Source organism: Gobius niger (assembly GCF_951799975.1).
Source record: "Gobius niger genome assembly, chromosome: 13".
NCBI classification, from domain to species: domain Eukaryota; kingdom Metazoa; phylum Chordata; class Actinopteri; order Gobiiformes; family Gobiidae; genus Gobius; species Gobius niger.
This window is the reverse complement of record NC_136864.1, coordinates 6610848-6637338: the sequence shown is the minus strand read 5'-3', so window position 1 is coordinate 6637338 and position 26491 is coordinate 6610848. Positions and strand designations below refer to the sequence as shown.

At 41.1% G+C, this 26491-nt stretch overlaps 1 protein-coding gene across 1 annotated transcript in view; it reads right to left on the bottom strand.

Annotated features, from left to right (window-relative positions):
* Positions 1 to 8216: 8216 nt before the first annotated feature.
* st6galnac5a (ST6 (alpha-N-acetyl-neuraminyl-2,3-beta-galactosyl-1,3)-N-acetylgalactosaminide alpha-2,6-sialyltransferase 5a) overlaps positions 8217 to 26491 on the bottom strand; it is a 134031-nt gene continuing 115756 nt past the window's right edge. Inside the window, exons 4-5 of the mRNA XM_079569853.1 lie at positions 24219 to 24326; positions 8217 to 8640 (exon numbers count right to left, since the gene is read on the bottom strand). Coding sequence (XP_079425979.1) covers positions 8388 to 8640; positions 24219 to 24326 — 361 coding nt within the window. The 3' untranslated portion in view covers positions 8217 to 8387. The remainder of the gene's footprint in view (positions 8641 to 24218; positions 24327 to 26491) is intronic.

The window sequence follows — 26491 nt, the reverse complement described above, 5'->3', positions numbered from 1 at the left end:
TTGAGTTTTTTGTTACTTTTTGTTGAATTTTTGTCATTTTTTTGTTGAGTTTTTGTCACATTTTTGTTGAATTTTTGTCACATTTTTGTTGAGTTTTTGTCACATTTTTGTTAAATTTTTGTCACATTTTTGCTGAGTTTTTGTCACATTTTTGTTGAATTTTTGTCACTCTTTGGTTGAGTTTTTGTCACATTTTTGTTAAATTTTTGTCACGTCTTTGTTGAGTTTTTGTCACATTTTTGTTGTGTTTACATCTATGTTTTTTTCTCATTTTTTGTGGCTATTTTGGTGCTTTTTTCCCAAGAAGCTTTTTGATTAGGGTAAAGCCAAACTGGAGAAAATGGGATCCGTTCAGGTGGGAGTTAAGAGGTTAATAGATTTTATTCTTATTTCTCCTGAAAAGTTTGGGAACCCCTGTGTCAGTATTGCATAGTGGTTGCTCCATAGACTTCTCTGGGGTCAGATTTGGCCAGACCAGGCACAGCGCTGAAAAGGGATGGAAAATAGAAGAGACACAGAAAAATTCAGATTGGCCACAGCTTTCAGTGATACTGTCGTGATACTGGGAAAAGAAAAAAGCGCAGAAGTATCAAAATACAAGAGGAAAGAAGCAGCTGAAGGACAAACTCTATGGGGTATTTTCTTTTCTTATTTGACCGTTATTAAACCAGGAAAGTCCCACAGAGATTTCAGAAATGTTTTGTTCTTTTGTTTTGGATTCGTGATGGATTATGAATTATGGAAATGTGGAGGACAGTTCCAAGTTCTGTCTATTGTGCAGTAAAATGCAGGAAGTCATAAAGGTTGTGCTTTATTTTGATGAAGAAGAAACAGGATTACTCAAACTCACGCCAGGTTTTCTGGTGACCGGGTCTGTCAGCAGTGAAAACCTACAATGTAAAATGTAAATTTGTTTCAACTCAAAAAAACGAATTCCATGGACTGCCAAGAAATTTTATGTTGAACCAATAACAAGTTTACAATGTAGTATTTGAAGTTTGAGTTTCACTTCTTTCGACGGTTCAGTTCAATTGTGTTCTTAGGTTGACATAACCATAGATATATATAAAGGCTAGATGTCTTAAGGCAGAGTCACTTCCGGCATAACGGGCGGCCATCTTGCCACAGGGAAGCTTTCTGGCGAGCTCAAGTAAGTGAGTGATCAGCACAAACACAAATCCTCATATATCCTCATAATCATCATATCCCGCTCAAATCTTCACGGATTTACAAACGGTTTGGTTTCTTACAAACGTTATTAACGTGGCTATAATTCTGAATGCTGGAACATGTTGAAATATATACTTTTTTCATTCAAGTGTATGCAGTGTCATACCTACATCTCTGAGGTTTATAACAAACCAAACCGTCTGAAAATCGGTAGAAAATTGAGCAAGATATGGTTGTTTAAAAAGTACATGCACCATAAAACACAATGTTTTGCTCCCTGTGGCAAGATGGCCGCTCGTCACCCTCCATTGGCCAGCAGCGCGTATGAGACATCTAGCCTTTATATATAACTATGGACATGACTGTTTTCAGTTGTAACTACCGTTTTCCACTTCAGACAACTGAAAACAGTTATGTCAACCGAAGAACACAATTGAACTGAACCGTTTAAAGAAGTGAATGTCAAATTTCAAATCGACTACATTGAGTTGAAACTATTTTACATTTTACAGTGTACCAAACAATTGATCCTGGATCGTCCTATTGACCACTGTGATGGAAAGCAAAGGCTAACTATACCGACCACTGGGTCACAAGAGGGGTCAAAATACACACTAATATCAACTTTTTTTTCCACATAAAAGTTGCATAATGCACCTTTAAGCTCTCTATAATGAGTATATTGGATGTAGCACAGTAGAATAATGATAATCCAAAATGTTTAGTGCATCTTTATATTATAGAAATGTAAAGTTGACCAAATAAAATCTAGATTTAGTTGAATGTTCATGTAACTTTAGTAATCTTTACTTAAACCTTTCATCTAAACGCTTACACTAAAACTAAATAATGCATCATCAAACAAAATGAAGTTGTCAAAATGAACAATTCTCCGGGTGTTTTTCATGAGGGAACTGCTATGTTGTGGCTCAAAGCTCAAAAACATTGGATTTTGCTGAATGTTTTCCTCTCCATGTTGTAAATTATTCCGTGAAACTTACCTGTTCCTCCAGCTCCACTTCCAGCCGTAGTCTCTGCATAATGTTATGATCTGAAATATAACCTATTTCCATACAATCTCCACAGCCCCAGCAGCCCTCTCCTCTGTGGGCCTTTGTGCTGTCACTCATTTCCGGCGGATGACAATTGCAATTTCGGTCACAACGCGCATTCATTCTGGCGGCTCGGCTTTGCACGCTTCAAGTATTTTCAAATTCAAATGTGGGCCCCCTTTCTGCAAACTTCCACATGATTGTAGCCGTTTCTGCGTGATTGAAAGAGAAGGCTTCCGGGCCACATTGTTTGAAATCCATTTATTTATGCAAAGTGGGTCGAGTGCCTTGAGAGAGAGAGAGACGGGAAGAACTCTCGTGAGGAAGTGGCATTAATGTCGGACACAAAGGGAGGCATTTGCATCCGGGCTTTTTATGAATATTGAACAAAATCCCTGTCACACTAGAGGAGAGGCATCTGTCAGTTATGGAACAGTGAAAAGGGGGTTATTGAAACATTACAGCAAAGAGCAACAAATAAAAAGTTTGTCAGAAAAGTACAATAAGTATTGATTGGTGTTAAATAATGTTGGACCCTTTCATTGTCTGCAAACATTGGAGGTGGTGGGCGGGGCTTAGCTGTTGGCAGGAAGCAAAACGTAGCTGTTGTCTTGGTAACGATAAAGAAATGTTGAAAAAACTGTGTATGAATATCCTAAATTGGGTCACACTGTATCACACTGTGTTGGTTGGCTTATTGGCGCCATCTGGTGGTGAAAAAGCATTGCAGCAGGGAGCCTGAAAAAAGCAAACTCAATACTGACTGAGCTCATATTTCTCTCCAGAAATGTGAACCAAATCGTCAGGATTGATAATTGGATAATTTAGAAAGAGGAAAACTGCTCCGGATAATGAGGTTAGAAACAAATGAATGAGAATTAATGAGAAGAATCAGTGATAAATCAAGTCACTGACCAGGATTTAATAAAGGATGGTTCAATAATGGGGGCACCGGGCATATTTTGATTTTGTTCACCAGTGGATGTCAAGTCAAAAGACTAAACCAGAGGTGCCCAAAGTGCGGCCTGGGGGCCAAATGTGGCCCTCAGACTAATTTTGCTTGGCCCTCAGGCTTCTTGCTGATTTGACACAAATCACCAGAGATTGTACTGCAGTTTTAGTAATTACAGATGATTATAACCTCCATACCGAACATTTTAATGTGACAAAGAGCTGCTTTAAGCGTCCGATCCCAAATGAAGATGTGATTTAGGGTTAATATCGCTGCTAAATGTGACCAGTTTAATCTTTCACTGCATTGACCGCAGGTGTGTGGCCCTCCATGTCGTGTACACCTCCATATGTGGCCCCACAATGAAAAACGTTTGGACACCCCTGGACTAAACCATCATAGAACATCGTCTGACTCCAGTGTTAATTTCGTCGACTAACATTTTTAGTCTTAATTTTAGTCAAAGTGATATTTTTGACGACTAAAATTGGACTAAAACTAAATAAAACGTTTTTCATGGGACTGAAACTATGACGAAAATGTCCAGATATTTTAGTCGACTAAAATAAAACTTAATTATAAATTAAAAGGAGAGACTAAAATCATCCAAACTTCGACTGATCTGAAAGAGCCTCATATCATGTGAGCACTCATTGGAGCACTCAGTCACCCTGAGAAGAAAACTCATTTCGCCCGCTTGTACCAACAATCTTGTTCTTTCGGGTCATGACCCAAACTTCAGGTAGAAACCAAGATTGACCAGGAAAGATTTGCCCTTCGACCCAGCACCTTCTTCAACAAAACAGTAAAAAAAATTAAAAAAAAGAACCGCGATAACTGAATAAACAGGTTCAGCCCAGTTTTTAAACAGGAAACACAACAAGCATTTCCTCTTCCTCAATTGTGTCAAAGCGTGACACAAAAAAAGCAAAAAATGAGGGCATATACATACAACAATGTAAATCTGGATCTCCTTAAAGGGGTTGGATGCAACTTTGCCATTTTAAACTCACTACTGCCACCAGGTCATTGCACCGTCTATGTTAAAGGGATATTTCAGGATTTCCTAGTTATCCAGAGTGTTGCTGGTACCTGGAGATATTTTTTTTGTAATTCATGCAGTTCTTATGTTTGAAGAGTTTCGTGGCGCTAGGCTAATGCAAGGCTAGCGCATTTCTACGATGTCAGCTAGCCTGCATTAAAAACAGTCTGACCCACAGTGCACCTGAGGCAAATCACTTATAACACCAGACTAACCATATAAATGTCTGTGTCCATAGAATAATTTTAACCATTTTGCATTTAAAATAACTTATATTTGTGCAGCATCAGCTTCGTGGTTGTATAAGCTACGCAGCGGCGGAGTGATCTGCTAGAAAATAGTCCCTCAAAATGCGATCAGTCATGTGATGCAAGGTCAGTTATATTCCAAAAAAATATTCTATGGACACAGACATTTATATGGTTAGTCTGGCGTTATAAGTGATTTGCCTCAGGTGCACTGTGGGTCAGACTGTTTTTAATGCAGGCTAGCTGATACCATAGACATGCACTAGCCTAGCGCCACTTTACTCTTCAAATATGAGAACTGCATGAATTACAAAAAAAGGATATATCTCCAGGAATCAACAACACTCTGGATAACAAGGAAATGAGACCCTATGTCAAAAATCCTGAAACATCCCTTTAAGGCCCAGCAGCAGCAGCAGCAGCGGTGGTGGTGTTGGTGGAGCCAGTGGTGCATGACAGTTGAACGAATGCCCCGCTACGTTGCTCCTCTCCATCTTAATCTGTCCCTCGTGTGGCCGGCAGTGCGTTTACATGGAAATCCCGCTGTAACCTCATACATCGCATTATTACCCGCCGACAGGAGCCTAACAATGCCTTATGACAGTAGCTTTTACGCTGTGGAGGAGGAGCGCGCCGGTAGATCCCCTCTCCGTGGCTCACACTTGTCATTCAGAACCAGCCTCGGATCGCTCAATAGCGCACATATTGTACACAGGCACAATAAGGTTTCAGAGAGGTTTATGTCGAGGGGCACCCACGGTTCAATCAATTAGAAGGAGGATGACAGAAGACTTGAACTCCTCAATGGTGAATGAAAGCGAGGGGAGAGAGGAAGCTGATTTTTCCAAGGGACTAAAGCTCTCAAAAGGTCAGTGGTAAATGTTCCATCTATTGAGCCTGTAAATGTCACAGTGAAAACACCACAACTCAACGTCTACTTAAGTGGACGAGTGACGTCAAACACAACATCCTTCACAGTCCTTTATTCCCCAGGGGCACTGTATGACCAAACAGAATTTTTTTTTTACCTTGTAGTGTCCCAGCGGCTGTATCAGTGGTCAGCATGGCGCCTTTACTTTCCATCCCAGTGGTTTCTATGACGCACCAGGATCAATTGTTTGGAAGGTTTTCTCTGCTGATGGAGCCTCTCACCAGAAAACCTACAAAACAATTGATCCGGGAGCGTTGTAGAGTTCACTGTGATCGAAAGCAAAGGCGCCATGCTGACCACTCATACAGCCACTGGGTCACATAAAGGTAACATTTTTTTTCCCACATAAAAAGTTCCATAATACACCTTTAACCTCTTAACTCCCGCCTGAACCGAGAGGATCTTTTTCGTCACGTTATCAGATTTTTTGTTGGGTAATCAACTCATTTTTGTAACTTTTTGGTCATTTTTTCCTCACATTTTTGTCATTTTTTTTCTTTTTTTTTGTCAATTTTTTTTGGGTCACATTTTAATCACATTTTTGTCATTTTTTGTCCCATTTTTGTAATTTTTTCGTCAATTTTTTAAATCTAATTTTTGTCTTTTTTTTTGGTCATATTTTGTCATTTTTTGTCACATTTTTGTCATTTTTTCGTCAATTTTTGTGACATTATTGCCACTTTTTCATCCATTTCTCGTCACTTTTTTGTCACATTTCCATCATTGTTTTCGTCTCAGTTTTGTTGCTTTTTCACAGCTTTTTTCCAGAAGCTTTTGGACTGGGGTAAAGCCAAACTGGAGGAAATGTGCTCGGTTCAGGTGGGAGTTAAGGGGTTAAAGGGGCTAGATGCAAGTTAGCCATTTTATACTCACTACTGCCACCTCAGGTCATATGTGTAACTGCAGCTTCTATATTAAGCTTGTGCATGACGGTGAAAGTGCAGGATTTTAGAGGCTGTTGTGGTCTGGGTCTGGGCTCATTCTACACATTAGGACATTGTTGGAACATGTAGGGGGAGGAAAAAACCTAATTTTAACATTTTTTAAACCAGTATAGTCCCTTTAAGGCCTGAATGCATCAGCTTCTTTGGGAAGTAAACAACAACAGCGATTGCTTGTATAATTTTTTGTGTTTTATTGATTTCATTAGTGTTTTATATCTATGGATTTAACCGTTCATTATACAGTTTTATTGCATGACGTGGAGACAAGAACTTCCTCCGCAAAGTGCATTAAAACTGTCTAATACACTGGTCCTCGTTGTTAAATCCGCTTATACCATGGTCCCACAAACTGAAACTATTCATTTGGGCCTTTATTTTATTTTTTTTATATCAAAGACCTGTATTACAAGCACAAACTTCGTTGCCATTGGCAGCGGTCATCTTTTTTTCAGGAGGTCCTCTGTCAGAAAATAATGACCGGTAGAACGTTGGAAAATCCCATTCAAGTCAATGGAGCGTTCTTGTTTCGCCCGTAAGTGTTCAATACATTATCCCGCTTATTATACGGCCATTTGCCAACTGAACACAGACACAATAAATGCACTTTTATGAAGGCCGAAAGGTTTATTTAATGATTTCCCAAAAGTTTGTTGTTGTGATTCCAGGCAGTGTGACTTATTGCTAGCCTTGCTACTTAGTGTTAGGTGCAGTTGGAGACAAGGCCGTGGGAACCCAGGGTGCTGAGGGCGCTGCAGCACCCCCTGGTGGATAATTTGCGAACGGCAGGCAATATAAAAAAATAGGAAATAAGCACAGAAAAAGCATTTTGGGGGTAAATGTTGTCCCTCAGCACCCCCTAACTATAATATCTTCCCACGGCTCTGGTTGGAGAGGAGGAATGGCGGTGAATCTCTGGGTAAGTTGAAAGTCGGACTCCCGTTAACTTCACGAGCAATTCCCCCAACTTCTCTCGCAGGGATGGGGGCAGTGATATGAAAGACCTGTATTATAAGCACAAACTCCGTTGCCGTTGGTAGCAGTCATTTTTTTTCAGGAGTTCCTCTATCAGAAAATAATGACCGGTAGAACGTTGGAAAATCCCATTCAAGTCAATGGAGCGTTCTACTTGTGTTGTGAAGAGCCGTATAATAAGTCATTTTACGTGCTGTAACTGTGCATTGTAAAACACTGTGAACCCGACGCCAATGTCTGCGTACATTAGTGTATGAATGAGCGTGTGAATGGGTTCATTGCTGTACAGCGCGTTGGGCAAAATGAAGGTAGAAATGATAAGAATTGAGGCCATTTACCAAATAAACTTGACACGAATCTTGGCGTCTCTTGCAACAGCGTTATACGATGAATAAAGTTCAGCAGTAAAGAAATATGTGAATGTAGAGAGTCTGTTGTTTACTGCTCCATTCCCCCCGAGCCTTGAGAAAATCAGCACAAGGGAATACAGGATTATTAGGTGTGAAATGAAACACAGCTCGCAGTATTATTTAGAATGTGTTTACTCTGATGTGTTTGGGACCCGTTACCTATAAAGATACATATTTTGCCCTAAAAAAAAAAAATGGGCAAAACCTATAGGAACTAAAAGGCTTTGAAAAGACTAAATGTCCCGTCGGCTTTTTGGAAACGCGCCTCATCCATTTCACCGCTGTCTCTGGATGTTGTAACATTATTTCAGTCCATTCTTTCCGCTGATCCTTTGTTCAACACTGGCTGTGCAGAAATCCGACTTGAATCCTCCGGTAAACATGTATCTGCCGTCTTCAAACAGAGGTACAGAGATTACCCAGCATGCAATAGGAGGGTAGCACATCCTCCGACTGCCAACGATTGACCTTAATAAAGATCTGCTTCCACATTCATCCCAAACTCTCTTTACGTCTCCAGAAACAACACCCAGACTGTAGATTACCCAGCATGCATTTTGTCCACACAGCCCTGTCCGCGTTCCCGTGTACAAAGCCTCGGACTGCCCCTGACCCCCTTTTACAAACAAGTATAGACCCCTGGTAAACGTCCCGCGGTCGTCGACATCACGTCTTGGGCGCGCTCGTCCCAGTCCCCGCCCCCTCCGCCGTGCGATTGGCCGGCAGGGGCGCGGGGCTCCAGTCCGGTTGGTAGAAGTGGATGTCAAACGTCCGTGCCCACTTGGCGAAGACGCGCTTCTCGGTGATGAAGCGGTGGTGGCTGCCCTTGCGTCCGCGCTCGTGGGAGATGTACATGGCGCACTCGTCCGGGCCGCGGGGCTCGTAGTAGTGGTACGGGACGGACTGGTGCTCGGGCTCCCTGCGGCGACAGAAGAGGGACAGGGGTTTAGAGACAAGGATGGTCCAAGCATTCAATGTAATTACTTTGACACCTTGAAGGGGCTAGATGCAAGTTAGCCATTTTATGCTCACTACTGCCACCTCAGGTCATACGTGTAACTGCAGCTTCTATATTAAGCTCGTGCATGACGGCACTTCGGACTCGAATTAACTTGTCTGGGCTCATTCTACGCCTTAGGACATTGTTGGAACATGTAGGGGGAGGAAAATACTTAATTTTAACATGTTTAAACTCTGTATAGTACCTTTAAGGCGAAGACACTGTAAGCAACTCATTCAGAGATATCAATTTGAAACCTTTGTTGTAGATTACTGACATACAATTCAGCTATGAAATCTATATAATGGATAGAGCCAGGTGTAAATGTATGATTTTATTTTGTTGAAATACTGGTTTCTTTATGTTTTGTTTCCATTTCAAACTCAATAAATCAGGCTGGAAATTAGATACTAGGAAAAAAAAAAGAAAAAAACATCTGGAAACACCTCTGGCCCCCTACCTCTTCTATTATGCAAAGAAGAGGTCAAATACCAACCTGTTAAACTACTACTTGGTCATATTTAATGTAAAACAGTGATTCTTTCCTGGTGGGGTCGCGAGTCTATAGAGAACTTTCATTCAATACTTTCCATCTGAAACTAGAGCAGGTAGTCATTGTGCAAGACACTTCACTCTCCTTGCTTCCAGTGTCTACATGCATTGGTTAGGTAGAGAAGCACTATATAAGTTGAATCCATTGACTCCTAGCTTGTGCTGAAGAGGGTGGTTTGAATCGAAGAGCAGGTACTTCTGTCTGAAACTGTCCATTTGACCCAATGATCACATCACAGTCCAGGAATGCCAAGCGATTATCCTTGACCTCCTCACATGTAAACTGAATGTTTGGGTCCACTACATTGATACGAGCCATGAAGGGCTCCACTTCATCTTTATTGATCTTTACCCAAGTGTCATCCACATACATCTGTACCAGTGACTAGGAGAAATGCCTATAGGCAATGCAATAGGCCAGGATGAATGATGTGTGAGTGAATTGTGGTGGTCAGAGGGTCCGTTGGCGCAGACGTGTGTAGTCGCGAAAGCGCTTCTGACAGTCTCCCCCAGGGGAAACTGAAGCTACAAACGTAGCTTTCCACCACCGAGTATGGAGTGAATGTACAACTGTCTCATGTAAAGCGCTTTGTGACTATATGTCTGTGAAAGGCGCTATATAAATAAAGATCTTCTTCTTCTTCTTCTATATAAGAGGCCAAGGCTCTCTTCTCAACTTCCTCCATGTATAAGTTGGCCACTATGGGGTAGACATACCATTAACCCCTTAACTCCCACCTGAACCGAGCACATTTTCTCCAGTTTGGCTTTACCCCAATCCAAAAGCTTCTGGAAAAAAAGGTGTGAAAATAGCGACAGAACTGAGACGAAAACAATGATGGAAATGTGACAAAAAGTGAGAACATTTTGAACAAAAAATCGACGAAAAAATGACATTTGGACAAAAGAATGACAAATGTGACAAAAATTTATGAAAAAGTGCCAAAAATGTCACAAAAAATGACAAAAATGTGAAAAAATGGACAGAAAAATGACCAAAAAATGACCAAAATGTGACAAAATTTGAAAAAAATAAAGAAAAATATCACAAAAATGAGTTGAATACCCCAAAACAATGATGTGAGGAAAAAAGTCCATTTCGAGGAGTTTTGTAGATCTTCGCTTTCAAATGAGGCGTTACACTGGCCTACAGGATTTGGGCAAAGCTGAGCTAGAGAAAATGCTCTCGGTTCAGGCGGGAGTTAAGAGGTTAATCTGCTTGTAAAAGTTCCCTCTGAACCGGAAATAGGTGTTCAGACATATTTCTAGCAGTTGGCAGATGTGATCCGCCGTCAGGTTAGTCCTCTCAGCCAATGTAGTAACCTCCAGCAGTCTCTGTCTCACCGCTGTTACCGCCTCTGAGATGGGGATACAGGTGTCACATCCAGTGTTGGGAACGTTACTTTTAAAAAGTAATTAGTTATAGTTACTCACTACTTGTTCCAAAAAGTAACTGAGTTAGTAACTGAATTACTCTATAATAAAAGTAACTCGTTACCAGGGAAAGTAACTATTTGTGTTGCTATATGTCAAAGAATTTTGTTTTTTTGTTGTTGCTGTTTTCACAAGTCAATTGAAATGGTTAGAACAGACAGGTGTTCAAAGATGTTCAAAGATGTTCATAGTAACTGAATGAACTGAATGGGGGGTGAGTGGGGGAGGCCCCTGTGACTGAGTGGTATTTGCGCCGCTGTTTTATTAATGTCGGAATATGGCCGTATTCAAAGAGAATGGGGAGGAACAAGAGTAACATGTGCCAACGATCAGGGCAGACTTTACGCACAAGCATGATGTCTCTCCGTGAAACAATCGACAGCAAATATAAGTTTACATGCCCCAGAAGGTTAGTGGCCTTGCACTGTTCTATGGAGCGGAGAGCGGGGAGAGAGGAAGAAGAAAGGCGCTGAGAGAGAGAGGGAGAAAGACGTGTCTCCACCGCGTCCACTGCGTCTTTGGGTTAAAAATAAGTTCCAACACTACTGATCAATGATCACCAACTTGATTCTCCCCTGCGGCTGCACCGCGCTGTGGGGATGACAAGCCGCGGGTCGGGGACACAAGTAGTTTATGGAGCAGAGAGCGCGATGCAGTAGCCTACTCTGCACGGACAGTCAGATGTGCGTGTTCTGCTCCGTCAGACTCCGCCCACCCTCTCCACTGCTCTCCCCATGCTGACACCGCGGCGCTTCATTCAGCCCAATTGTAACGTGCCACTTTGTTTACCCAGTAACGATAACGGCGTTGTAACGACGAGGAGAGTAATGAATTAGATTACTCCGTTACTGAAAAAATAACGCCGTTACCTAACGCCGTTCTTTTAAACGGCGTTATTCCAAACACTGGTCACATCAAAGGATACTATTGTCTCATGTTAAGGGACAAAATTAACTAAAATCTCCACATTCACCACTGCATGAAAAGTTGATTGTTTTCACCTACAGTGTCTCAGCTTAACAAGAAGCCACAACTGCCCTGGGGTAGACTGATGAAGGTGAGGCGGTGCCACTGGCCCCTCCCAGCATCACCAACCACCCACTCACCACATTCAATCACATGAGGAGGGTGCTGTGTCTTCAAAACGCTGACCTTTGGATCTGCAGACGAACGCTCTAACCACAGTTGCCTTAAAGGGGCTACTCACTAATGCCACCTCAGGTCTGATGCGCAACTGCAGCTTCTATATTAAAGGGATATTTCAGGATTTTTGACATAGGGCCTCATTTCCTAGTTATCCAGAGTGTTGCTGGTACCTGGAGATATTTTTTTTGTAATTCAAGCAGTTCTTATATTTGAAGAGTTTCGTGGCGCTAGGCTAATGCAAGGCTAGTGCATTTCTACGATATCAGCTAGCCCACAATAAAAACAGTCTGACCCGCTCCACAGAGCACCTGTCGAACCATTTTGCATTTAAAATAACTTATATTTGAGCAGCATCTGCTTCGTGGTTGTATAAGCTACGCAGCGGCGGAGTGATCTGCTAGAAAATAGTCCCACAAAATGCGATAATTCATGTGATACAAGGTCAGTTATGTTCCAAAAATTATTCTATCGACACAGACATTTATAAGGTTAGTCTGGTGTTATAAGTGATTTGCCTCAGGTGCTCTGTGGAGCGGGTCAGACTGTTTTTAATGCAGGCTAGCTGATACCATAGACATGTGCTAGCCTTGCATTAGCCTAGCGCCGCGAAACTCTTCAAACATAAGAACTGCATGAATTACAAAAAAAATATCTCCGGGTAACAGCAACACTCTGGATAACTAGGAAATGAGGCCGTATGTCAAAAATCTTGAAATATCCCTTTAAGCTTTGGGGGTAAGATACATAAGACTGAGAGACTGATCTTACCGTGTGAATAACACCAGCACTGATGCTGAAATGGGATTGTTCTGGTTTAAATCATTTTGGGAGAGGAGGAAAAACGTTTTGTGCAGCATTTGGTTTTAGCAAATCCCAACCAAGTCTCAAAACAACAAACCACTACAATAAACATCCATTAAATACTTAGCTTTCAATAATGCTATGTGTGATTTTAAGTCTGTAGGAGAAGCCTGTGTTTTTCGGTCGTCCCTGTGTTAATCAGAATCCAGCTTGTTGTTTTCCACAAATGTTACACCCGCCCACACGGCAACTACTGGCGAAGGCTTTTCTTTCTTTTTTTCTCTTACAGGCAAATCAAAGAAGATACAAAACTGGAAACGTTCATAATTTAAGGCAAGGGTTGGCAATGTCAGGCCCGGGGGCCCAAAACCGGCACTCCATCATAAAACCTCTGGCTCTAAAGATGATATTGAGGAACATCATTATGCCTGTTAAAGCACTCTAGAAAAACACTGTCAAATCCTTTTAAAATCTCGCAGCAGAACACCCATTTAGGCCATACATGATGAACAACACTGGCATTTGTAGAAAATGATGCTTTACTTCGGCTACAGTTGGAGAGTCCGGCCATTGGTCTTTTGACAATGAAGAAAATCAACTCTGATTTAAAACCACACCGCGTAGGATTTTACCCAAAAATTAAAAATGAAATACAAGCACTTACTATATGACAGATATTTTCATCATTGAAAAATACCCCATAAATGTACAAACATGTGCCTTTGCTGTGAGCGGCTCAGCTCTCCTAAGACATGACTGTAACTTTACCGGGAGTGGGTGTGTCTCAGCTCGTCTCCATGGAGATGTCGACAGCAGAATTTGAGATTCTGACAGGTTCACATCCAAATACATTATTTGATTACCCACCGCAGTAATAGCATTGTGTTGAGCTGGTCATTAAGAGCATGTTTTGTACTGATGGCAACAGAATAGTCTAAAAAGTTACGCAGTGTGCCTTTAAGGCAGGGTAGGCAACGTCAGGCCCGGGGGCCAAATCCGGCCCTCCAGCACAGAACCTCTGGCCCTAAAGGTGATTTTGAGAAACATAATGACACAAATCAGAAAGTACTTTAACATTTTTAAGGTTAAATGGGAGAAATACTGTCAATAAACCCAATTAGGTCATATTGTGTACAACTCTGGCATTTGTTGAAAGTGCACTGGAAAAAAATAAGTAAAAAATTATAGAAGAAATGACATGACCTACTTGAATAAAGAGATTCAATCTAAAGTGTGAGTAGATTTGGTCTGGTCATCTAATCGCCAATGGAACAAGTCATTATTCTCTTAACTTAGATTATATTGTATGATTTCAAGTGAAAAACAAATCTTTTTAAAAGTAAAAGTTCATTTGTCTGATTTCAAAATGGGTTTTATGCTTGTTCCATTGGCATTAGCATTTGTATCTTTATCTTAGATTAGTCCAAACAGACTCAAATTCAACATAAAGAACCTTTATTCAAGCAATTTTAAGTCATTTATCTCATTTAAGATGGTAATTTTTCCAGTGTAGTGCTTAACTTTGGCCTAAAACCGGCGGCTTCGGCCCTCGGTCTTTTTACAATGAAAAAAATGTGCCTACCCCTGCTTTAAGGGAATGTAAATAGAGCTAGGTGAATAAGGAGCAGCAGCAGCAGCAGCAGAGTCTCCATTTTGATATAGAATCCAAAAGCTACTGCTAAGATACAAGCGCTTCACAAATGTAGTCGTGGTCACTTTGCCATTTTTGACTTTGCGAAAGTTCGACGACCTTCGTGTCGACGCCACTCTTTAAAAAGCTCCCCCGGGAGACTGTGGGAAGTTGAATCCATTTGCACCTTCTGCATATTTCATTAGAACAGAGTTCCCCCAAACACCAAAACACAAGAAGAAAGATAGCGCGCATCTGTGGTTAATTTTTCATCCAGCCTAACATTAAATCTCGCTCCGTGCTATTTTTCATCTGAAGGAGAAGAGCGCGTTCTCATCTGCATGTCTTTATTTATCATTCGGCGAGGCATTTGCAATCACACTTTTTAATAACACCTAAATGTCACCGTGGAAGCAAAGTAAAAAGCATTACACAAGAGCAGAAACAAAGGACGACTTCACAAACAGGTTTGAAAGTTCGCCGACCTTTTCAAAAAAGCAACGAGAGGTAGTACTGTACACGCAAATGTGCTATCAATTTAATAAACTATTCACTGCTTCTTTCAAGAGCTTATTTTGCAAAGTGGTGGCTCCCCAGTTTTTAACAATGCTGAAAAAAAACCCCATCTATTCTAAAGCATGATCGACGTGTGATAATTCTGCCTGAATCCGAACTGCCTTCTGATTGACGAGACTCAGTCCATTGTCTCCCTGAATCTGCGACACATTTTACTTTGAGGCATCTGCTCCAGCTCAGAAACGATCCAGCCTCTTCCTCTCATTACGGATTGGATTTGTGCCCAAAACCAAAATAAAGCATAAATCTGGCAGAGACGCAGCGACGGCGTCACGGTGTGTTCTCTTTATTGAGGAGCCCGATAAAGGTTTGTCCCCGCTCCAATAAAACGGTCCAGTTAAAGCGGTGAATCATGTTTGTATTAGACTCCGCTAATGAGGCGCCGCAGTTAGGACGTCCTTCAGAGACTTCTTTACGTGCGCGCGCTGCGATTTCTCAAACAAAACTGCAGCGCTTGAGTGGACTGGGCTGTTGCAAACGCAGCTCTAAAGTTTGAAGAATTATGCTGAATTCACGTTTTTAAAGGAATAGGCCACCGTTTTTACATACTGAGATATGTTCTTACCTTAGCTTTGACGAGTTCTTTAGGACCTGTCTGAACTTCTATCACGTAAACACAGCGCAGACGGCGTTAGCATGTAGCCTCTCCCCCTCTCCTCTATAGCTCCAAAACTGGTCAAGATAGAAGCTACAAAGCTCTTCCACGTTTTCCCTATTTAAAGGAATAGGCCACCGTTTTTACATACCAAGATATGTTCTTACCTAACCTTAGTCGAGTTAATATATCCCCGTCTGGTCTTTGTCCGTGCGCTCTGTCACGCAAACGGAGCACATACGCAGCCTCTCCCACATGTCATATAGCTCCAAAAATGCTCACGATAGAAGCTACCAAGCTCTTCCACGTGTTCCCTATTTAAATAAAGTTACGTGAAGTGTTTTCATGCAAAGTATATTGTGAGGCGTAATGATACGAGGAGCAAAACGTCCGCGCAGTAACTCCTAAAGACTTCCCCCGCTCACTTCTGTCAATAGAAGCTGCGTGACTTGTAGAGCAGCAGAGAACAGTTCAAGAAGCGTCGATAACTTGTGAACAATGCCTTTTACGTGCATCGTGCCGGGCTGTGATAACAAGCAGAAAGTATATAGTGTAGTAATGTTTCACAGATTTCCAACTCACCCCGGACGACGACACAGGACTCAGCACCTGGACCATGAGGTAGGAATGCGCCAGCACTTTCCGAAAATATATTTTCTGCTTGTTTTAAAAGGCTCTCTACAAGTCACGCAGCTTCTATTGACGGAAGTGAGCGGGGGGGAAGTCTTTAGGAGTTACTGCGCGGACGTTGTGCTCCTCGTATCATTACGCCTCACAATATAGTCCCCCATTTTATCTGCTTTTAAAATCGACATGTTACATTTCTGTGTAAATATGCTTCGCATGAAAACACTTCACTTAACTTTATTTAAATAGGGAACACGTGGAAGAGCTTGGTAGCTTCTATCGTGAGCTTTTTTGGAGCTATATGACATGTGGGAGAGGCTGCGTATGTGCTCCGTTTGCGTGACAGAGCGCACGGACAAAGACCAGACGGGGATATATTAACTCGACTAAGGTTAGGTAAGAACATATCTCAGTATGTAAAAACGGTGGCCTATTCCTTTAAATATGGTTATGTGAAGTGTTCCACTACAAAGTATAATTACACAAAATTAAACAATGTGGATTTTCTAAGCGGATAAAAGGGGGGACTATATTGTAAGGCGTAATAATACCAGGAGTAATTTGGCATCCGCACAGTAAAGTGAAGATTAGTGCGCGGATTTCGAACTACTCCTGGTATTTTTACGCCTTACGATATAGTTCCCCCTTTTATCCGCTTAGAAAATCCACATTGTTTAATTTTGTGTAATTATACTTTGTAGTGGAAGACTTCACGTAACCATATTTAGATAGGGAAAACGTGGAAGAGCTTGGTAGCTTCTATCTTGACCTGTTTTGGAGCTATAGTGGAGAGGGGGAGAGGTTAAATGCTAACGCCGTCTGCGCTGTGTTTACGTGAAAGCTAAGGTAAGAACATATCTCAGTATGTAAAAACGGTGGCCTATTCCTTTAAGCTTTTTATCAGAGTTACGGTACGAAAACACTCCAGCTGAGGTGTTTCAAAGTCATTTAAAGGTCCTATATCATGCAAAATCGACTTTTTTGGAGTCGTAGTGTTAAGAGCCCGACGTCTGTAATGTAATGCCTTACAGCTTGATTTTAATTTGTAAAACAGCTTTTTCATGATTTCTGTCGTAATAAAATAAAATAAAAAAGTGCTTGATGCATCTACGCTACCCCAGCTGAGAAAACAAACGCACCCCCTGAGTGTCTGAACAGATGTCATGTTTGCACTGTAAGCTGTGAAGAAGGAGCTCTTCCTAACCTACTCTGGACACGCCAGTTCTTTTCTCTTACCTAACGATAATGTCATGGCGAAAAGCACGTTTGGGACGAGGGGACGGATTTTTTTCAACCTTCCTAAAGAAGATGGAATTTCTCTGCGGGATTCGGCGACTCTCAGCCAAAATAGTGCTCTTCTGTGGCCGTCACTTCATCGATGGATGTTTGGTGAACCTTCGCCAGAACCAAAGTGGATTAACTTTTATAACCAGAGATGATGGAGCGGCCAGAGCGTTGGTGAGTGAAAACGCGCGTTAGCTTGTGTGTTAGCGTGTGTGTTAGCTTCCAGTTTGCATGTTCTCCCCGTGTCTGCGTGGGTTTCCCCTACCACTAAAAACATGTACAATAGGCCAGGATGAATGATGTGTGTCCCTCTGACCACCACCATGCATTCACACACACATCATCCATCTTGGCCTATTGCTCGTGCTTTTAGTGTTAGAGGAAACCAGAGGAAACCCACGCAGACACGGGGAGAACATGCAAACTCCACACAGAAAGGCCCCGTCCAGGTGGGAATTGAACCCGAACCCTCTAGCTGTGAAGCACGACCGCTAGCCGCTAACCGCTAACCGCTGCGCTACCGTGCCAAAAGAAGATCGGAAAATACCCCGAACTCGACATTTTTACTGCAAAACATTTGAGCCTCGGGAGATTTTCACCTTGTAAGGATCTCAATAAACTGAAAGGTGTTTCTATTTGCAGTCACTCATGTATTAGTATTGAGAAGCTGCTTGTGCGCCAAGTAAAAAAAAAAAAAAAAAGTTTAGTAGCTGTCTAGCATTTGTAGCAGGACAGCTCAAGGTGTATCTTGAATAAAGCTGAACAGTCAAATCCAAGGTTCACGCTTGGATATATTTCTTAAGTGCTGCTGTCGGGGAGTTTGTGTTTGACGGCTGTGTGGGCTCCTGATGTAAACAAATGGAGGTAGACAGTCGTGGTTAATGACAGATGAAGCGGGTTGTCTAGTTGTTAATGCATCGCCATGGTTACGCGACACAAATGCGGCTTTAACCCCCCTCATAATTTCGACATCTAAGTGAGTCACCGGCACTAATGCATCTGTCATACACAGTAATGCGCGGTTGTCAAGTTTATTATTTTAGAATCTGTGTTTTTTGCGCTAAGAGCTGTGCGGGGTTTTGTTCTGTGAGGTTTTTTCGGGCCTATTTATGAGTTCGACTCCGGGGACGTTTGGAGCAGAGTGAGGACCCACTGCCGAGCAAAAGAGTGATTTGTAGTTTCTGCCGATATGACATGCTAAACTGCACTAACACATTTCATAAGTCATTAAAAAAGAGTCAATCACCTGAGCTCATTGCTTCAAGTTCAGGGTTGAGGGCCCCCTAGAGGCTGTCACGATAATTACTATATCAACTTCAATCAATGGTAGATAAACAATACATTTGGGGTTCAATATTTATCGTCAGAACGTATATTTGCATATTTCAGCTTTAGAGTTAGTTTCCGTGGCATTGTGAGGTCTTCATTATCCTTTATCTGCCTCAACACATCAAACGTTCGATTTCGTTATCGTGACAGACCGACTCCTTTCACCGACATGGTCACAAAGCACTTTTACATGGGACAATTTATGTTCACTCCATGCTCTGCCTGGGGTAGAGTGACGGAAGCGAGGCTCCCGATCTGCGCCATCGTCCCATCCAACCACTCACTCACACTCACAGACTCACCATTAGTCTAATGTACCCCACCGGTCAAAGGTTTGGGGTCACCCAGGCCAGTTCTACAGCTCCTCTGATCAGCACAACAGTTTTCAGCAGATAATTGCAGGAGAGTTTTCTAATCATCAATGACCCTTTAACACAATGTACCATTAGAACACTGGAGCGATGGTTGCTATGATGGTATTCCATTAAAAATCACTCCTTTTCCAGCTGGAAAAATGAACAATGTCTACACTGTATTTCTGATTGATTTGTTAGTTAGTTTATTGTTTATTGAAACAGGGACAATGTACAGAACCATTAGTCTAAACAAAAGAGGAGATGGTTTGTACTAGATTTAGCTCAGCAGCTATTTTCCATCCGCAGTCCCTGGACAGGTGAGTACACAAAGCATTACAATTATAATCTATAAATCTAATCTACAATAAAATCCCTATATAAAATACACTATATGCTTTTTTCTAAAAGTGTACACAAAAAACTAAACAATCTCTACAATTTACAATACATTCATCAATGCTGACACGATTGATGATCTAAAATGTACTTTTTCAAATTTCGAGTAATTCTATTAAGATCCACAGACAATTTCCGACTGTCTGGAAGGTCATTCCACTGTTTAATGGAGCGAAATGAGAAGGCACATTGTGCAAAACCCGAGGATCTTTTTGGAATTACACAGTTCTTCAATGGTGGTGGAGCCGTGTTATTGGTCATTTTGAATATAGTTCTTAGATTATTGTATAGAATTAGATTGTCAAATCTGAGCAGTTTGTACTTACTCAGGATATTGCAATGATGATAACGAAGTGGTGACTTTTGACGACAAAAAAACATTATACAAGAAGAAATTTGTCCAAAAATGAGACCGCTGTGTGCCGTCTGCTTCTTATTAAAAAATGTTCAATTCATTTGCAAAACCAGAAGGATGTGCAGGAATCTGCTTGTGACGTCGTGATGTTTTCAATCCGTGACAAAGAGAACTTATAAAGTTTTTTGTCGTCTTAAAGGGATGTTTCAGGATTTTTGACATAGGGCCTCATTTCCTATCCAGAGTGTTGCTGATTTCTGGAGATATTTTTTTTTGTAATTCAAGCAGTTAGGCTAGTGCAAGGCTAGCGCTATTCTACGGTATCAGCTAGCCTGCATTAAAAACAGTCTGACCCGCTCCACAGTGCGCCTGAGGCAAATCACTTAGTGTTTCCCAACATCACAGTGTTTCCCAACCAGGGGTATGGGGGTGCTTGAGGACCTAGCAGGGGGTACTTGGAACTATATCAGATTGAAAAAAATGGAAAATATAACATCTTTTTTTTTTTTATAGGACAATGTATATTTTTCAGTAAAATGTGTTGCTTTGGGAGAATTTTAGGTTTATTTTGACAGCAACATTGTCCTTTTTCTTACAAATACAACTTTTAAGTAATTACTTTCTGAATAAACTGCAACACCCTTGAGGTAGGGGGTACACGGTTGACCACTGAAAGGCCCAAGGGGTACGAAAGACAATAAACGTTGGGAACCACTGACTTTTAACACCAGACTAACCATATAAATGTCTGTGTTGATACAATCATTTTAACCATTTTGCATTTAAAATACCTTATATTTGAGCAGCATTAGCTTCGTGGTTGTATAAGCTACGCAGCGGCGGAGTGATCTGCTAGAAAATAGTCCCTCAAAATGTGATCATTCATGTGATGCAACAAGGTCAGTTATATTCCAAAAATTACTCTATCGACACAGACATTTATATGGTTAGTCTGGTGTTATCAGTGATTTGCCTCAGGTGCACTGTGGAGCGGGTCAGACTGTTTTTAATGCAGGCTAGCTGATACCATAGACATGCGCTAGCCTAGCACAAGCCTAGCGCCACGGAACTCTTCAAATATAAGAACTGCATGAATTACAAAAAAAAAAATATCTCCAGAAATCAGCAACACTCTGGATAACTAGGAAATGAGGCCCTATGTCAAAAATCCTGAAATATCCCTTTAAGTCACTCCTAACTTTCCTAATGCATTCTGAACATAACGAGAAGTTAATAAGAGTAACTGCATTTCACACCTTAAGCACAAAGCGGCACGATCATGTTTACAACAACCGGTTTTAGCATTTGAGCTACTTTTCTGGGTTTACAATCACTAAAAACAAATGCCAGCAAAAACAGAAACAAAACAAATGTCTGCAAATAAAATATACTGCAAGGAGGCAAAATGGATTTCACTTTATAGTTAGAAAAAAAGCCGATTCAGTCATTTCAAACTCACAGTCTGAAGATTGTAAACCGTGCAGATAAAAGAAGGTTTGTAAAGAAATGGGCCGAGTGGATGGGTTTGAGAGACCTAGAAATTAAATCCTCCCACTGCCATTGTTTGAGAATGTGAGAAATTAACATTAGATACACAATGGAAAAATAATAATCCTCTTTCATGAACCAGATATGTAAAAAACAGAAACACGTGGATGCATTTCTTCTGAATAGGCTGCTGTTCTGAAAGCCAACACTTCACCTCTTCATATCCATTAATCCACACAGCGCCAGCGAGGAGATTTTAATGCACCCTTTTATGGAAAATGTACTCCATCCCTAAGTGTTCAGCTGTTCCGGACATGTTGTACATCTGCCTTTTTAATGCTTTACACACAAACCTATTCATACAGGATGTAATATACGCAGAGGCAGGAGGGTTTTATTTTACGGGCACAGACTTTATATATGGCGCTGTATTTGATTTTACAGAGTATTGTTGAGTCATTTTTTTTCCTGTTTTGGTCCGGTGTGGATAGGAAGTGTTTGGTTATGCATTCAGAGGAAGGAAGTGACTGACAGGTGCCCGCTAAGGTTAGGCGTTCAAGTCTCTGCTTCCGGCAATGTCTTCAGTTTTTAGTGTCCTTTGGCAACAACTGCATATTAATATTGGATAGAGCCGGGTTTAAATGTGTTGTTTACTTTTTGTTAATACACACAGATTTGGACTTTGGATATGTTGTTTAGTTTTTGAATAACTTAGAAAAAGGTACTATTTCAGATTAAAAAGAAGAAAAAGCAAGCAGTATTTTGTTTAGTATTTTTAAAGGAATGTCAACAAGATAATACTTTGTAGTAAATGTGCTTGTATTTTGGCTTTGTATTACTAAATAGGTGTTTTAGTTGATCACTTTCGATTGGCTGCTGTTTGAGATGATCTCAGCTATTAGATCTATCAGATGATCTGTCTATTAGATGATCTGGCTATTACATGATCCGGCAATCAGATGATCTGGCTATTAGATGATCCGGCAATCAGATGATCTGTCTATCAGATGATCCGGCTATTAGATGATCCGGCTATCAGATGATCTGTCTATCAGATGATCCGGCTATTAGATGATCCGGCTATCGGATGATCCGGCTATCAGATGATCTGGCTATTAGATGATCCGGCTATCAGATGATCTGGCTATTAGATGATCTGGCTATTAGATGATCCGGCTATCAGATGATCTGGCTATTAGATGATCTGGCTATCAGATGATCTGTCTATCAGATGATCCGGCTATCAGATGATCTGGCTATTAGATGATCTGGCTATCAGATGATCTGTCTATCAGATGATCCGGCTATTAGATGATCCGGCTATCGGATGATCCGGCTATCCGATGATCTGGCTATTAGATGATCCGGCTATCAGATGATCTGTCTATTAGATGATCTGGCTATTAGATGATCCGGCTATCGGATGATCCGGCTATCAGATGATCTGTCTATTAGATGATCTGGCTATTAGATGATCCGGCTATTAGATGATCCGGCTATTAGATGATCCGTTTATCAGATGATCAGTCTATCAGATGATCCGGCTATTAGATGATCCGGCTATCAGATGATCTGGCTATGAGATGATCCGGCTATTTGATGATCCCTCTATTAGATGATCTGGCTATTAGATGATCCGGCTATGAGATGATCCGGCTATCAGATGATCCGTCTATTAGATGATCTGGCAACTAGATGATCTGGCTATGTCGTATTTCCATCCTGTGGCGGCGTTCAATCAGGAAATGCTAATGCTAACAGGCTAGCTTGGGAAGTTGCACCGCTGCGTTTATTATAGTATTTCTGGTGGAAAGCCACCTCCTAGCCTCACCTCCTCTTCTGACCTCAACTTCAGTTCAACTCGTAGTCCATTTGTTTTCATAATGTGCTGAACATCGGAAGATATTTCACTCCACAGAGGTGAACACATTCGCAGCACGGAGGAATGACTTTCAGACAGGAAATAAATGAAGAGTACCAGAAATAATACAATAAACGCGGCGGTGCAACTTCCAAAGCTAGCCCGTTAGCATTAGCATTTCCTGATGAGACTGTACCCAGCTTTCTTTAGTTTGGCAATGAGTCTAACTGCTACAGAACTTTACCTTCATCTATGTCACTTCCTGTCAGCAATATGTTTCTTAAGTGGTGACGTCACAGCTCTACTTCCGGGTTCGTAGATGTGCGAGAAACTACAAAAAACTTTTTAATACCATGATCAATATTTCTGAAACTCAACAGAGAGTTACTTAACATACTTATTTATCAGACCCATTAACCAAAAATGCTGTAGCTACGGCCATAAAGTAATATTTACCAAAATCGGGGTTAGCGGAGATAAATGCTAACGCTGCAGCGGCTAAGCTAACCCCGGAAGTAGCGACTTTGGCAAATATTACTTTTTCAGCAGTAGGTGCGGCATTTTTGGCTAATGAGTCTGAGAAATAAGAAGGTTCAGTAACTCTCTGCTGAGTTTCAGAAATATCGATGGTTGTTTTTAAGAGTTTTTTATGCATATTTGCCGGTCTGCTAGGACCCGGAAGCAGAAAGTTGTGACGTCACACTTAACAGACGTATGAAATGTTCAAATAAAACAAAAAATATTAAAAATTAAATTAAAATTGAAAAAAGAGTGTCGTTGGGGGGGATTCTCTGCGTCAGATGGACACCAAACATGTCAGTATTGGTGAACTGATCATCATAAAATTAACATTGTAAAGGGTGAGTTTGGTCTATTTTTACTTTGACATTAAAACTGAGATGTTAGCAATTAACTTTTTTCAGAAATATGATCTCAGGGTGTCTTATAGTAACACACATGTCCTCAGACCAGAAGTAACTGCTGTTTTGATTTTGTAAATGCAGCTCACGAGGGTAAAAGGTCGGCCTTTCCTTTTCGCAGCTACTTAGTTGTTGTTTTTTTCTCACCTGCAGAAGTCTGGGGCCACCATGCCGTACACGTTAATCCGGTCACACAGCTCCAGCGCGATCGTCATGGTGAACCAGCCGGTGCTCAGCCACGAGTTCGATATCCTCCTGTGCACAGACGGCAAACGCATTAGATTAAAACGGTACATGGGAGTATTACTGCGCAGCATGGATTTATCCGGATCCCGGGGTCGATGATTCCCGCTCCGCTCGCCGCTTCATTAAAACCCTCCTCCGTCCGACGCATCGACTCGACAAATGAGCTCTGTCAAATAATCAAAGGTTTAATCAGAAACGGCCTTGGTGGGGAAGGATCCGCCGCATCGGCAAATCCACGGCCCAATACATCATATGAGAGGAATACAGGAGTCAACGCGGAGTGAAGGAAATATGTTTGAATAAAGCCCACGGAATCACGGTCATCGCCATCGATTCAGCGCTAAAAGCTCCTGGACATATTTTCCCCTTTGTAGCAGTGAAAAATCCATGAAGTATGAATAAAGTAACGTAAGTAATTGTGCTGTGAAACTACTCACAGAACCTTAGAGTAAAGAGTAAATGTATCAGATTATTACATCACTTGTGCTTTATTTCACAGGGTTTATACAGGTCGCAGTAAGTAATATTGTATGTTTTTAATGCTTAAAAACTATATATTTTCCACCACAATTGCAAAAAAAACCCTCCTCAGATTTGCAAATTTCCACCCAGCAGATAAATAAAGCAGGAAAAATAATCAATGTTTTTTTTTTCCCAAAGAAATGTAGTTTTACTGCCACTTTGATTGCAATTTCATGCTTTTTAATTAAATTCAGGGCCAATTGCACACTTGGAAATGAAGCGCTGAATTCGTTGCTGTGATAAACTCTGCTTCGCCCTCTAAATGTTGTAAAAGCTGCTTTTAAATTAATGCATGTTAAGTATTGGGATTTGTAAGAGACAGAAACGAGTTGGGCAAACAGTAAGAATGCCCTTTCCTCCGAGTGTTTTTAATCGAGAAAAGTATCTGTCGGCCTAAATTTCATTGATAAGTTCACACTGCACACTGTTCCTACAAGTTCTATCCCCAAACTAATAAATAGGGAGGCCAGTCGCAATACTAAATACTACTATACTTTAAATAATTTCTGAGGTTTCTTTATCATTAACATCTTATAAGATAATAATAATAATGCACTCATCTTATATAGCACTTTTCAAAGTCACTTTTGCTATTTTGTGCATTGTTCATTCACTCCATACTTGGTGATGGTAAGCGAGGCCACCAGTCTGCGCCATCAGCGACCACCACCAAGCCACTCACTCACCCAGGCTTCCTGGTGTTCCCAAACGATTTCCCATCCAAGTGCTAGCCAGGCCCTTCCCTGCTTTCCCTCCGTAGTCTGACGGGATCGTTAGCATTTAGCTCAAAGGACACTTTTATATTCCATTTTGTATCTAAAGTAAAATCTCAAAAGGTCTGTCTTAGAGCTGAAACGACTAATCGATTAATCGACGACTAATCGATTAATCGACGACTAATCGATTAATCGACGACTAATCGATAATTTAAATAGTCGACAACTATTTTAGTAATCGATTAATTGTTTTCTGGTTCACACAGACTCAAATGAAGCAAACATGACATAAAAATGTAGTATTTTTGATGAAAACCTACTTTGTTTATCTAGTTAGGGTCTGTGTAAATTTTCTCCATTGTAAATTTCATGAATAGAGCCTCCAACAAACATGTGTCTTTAGTTTACTCCATCAACACATCTTCAAGCAGCGCCACTTAAGCTATATGTGAGATTTAAAAAAAAAAAAAAAAAAATTTCCTACACCATTCACAGCCAAGCGATTACTCGATTAATCGTAAAAATAATCGATAGATTAATCGATTACAAAATAATCGTTAGTTGCAGCCCTAGTCTGTCTTCATTAATTATCTCTCATTAGACTTTAACCATCACTACAACTGGATCGTTGATCATTTGCTATGATTGACGGCTAATGCTAACGGCTGTAGGAATAATAGGCTACATTGAGCGGGCTACTGAAACAGTCTCCCGGACTCGCCCACTTGCCAAATGTCCGCATACGTTAGGATCGAACGCCGCTTCTCTGACTGTCCATGAGTCCTCGAACTCGACACTTCACCCACATTGCCCCATCCTGTCGCATCTTTACAGCTGGTTGCGACAGAAAGTCATTGTCATATCAAATCACCGAGTGTCAAGAGAATTATTCACTTTACAGCGATGATAAAGTGCAGCACTGGAGCAAAGTCCCTT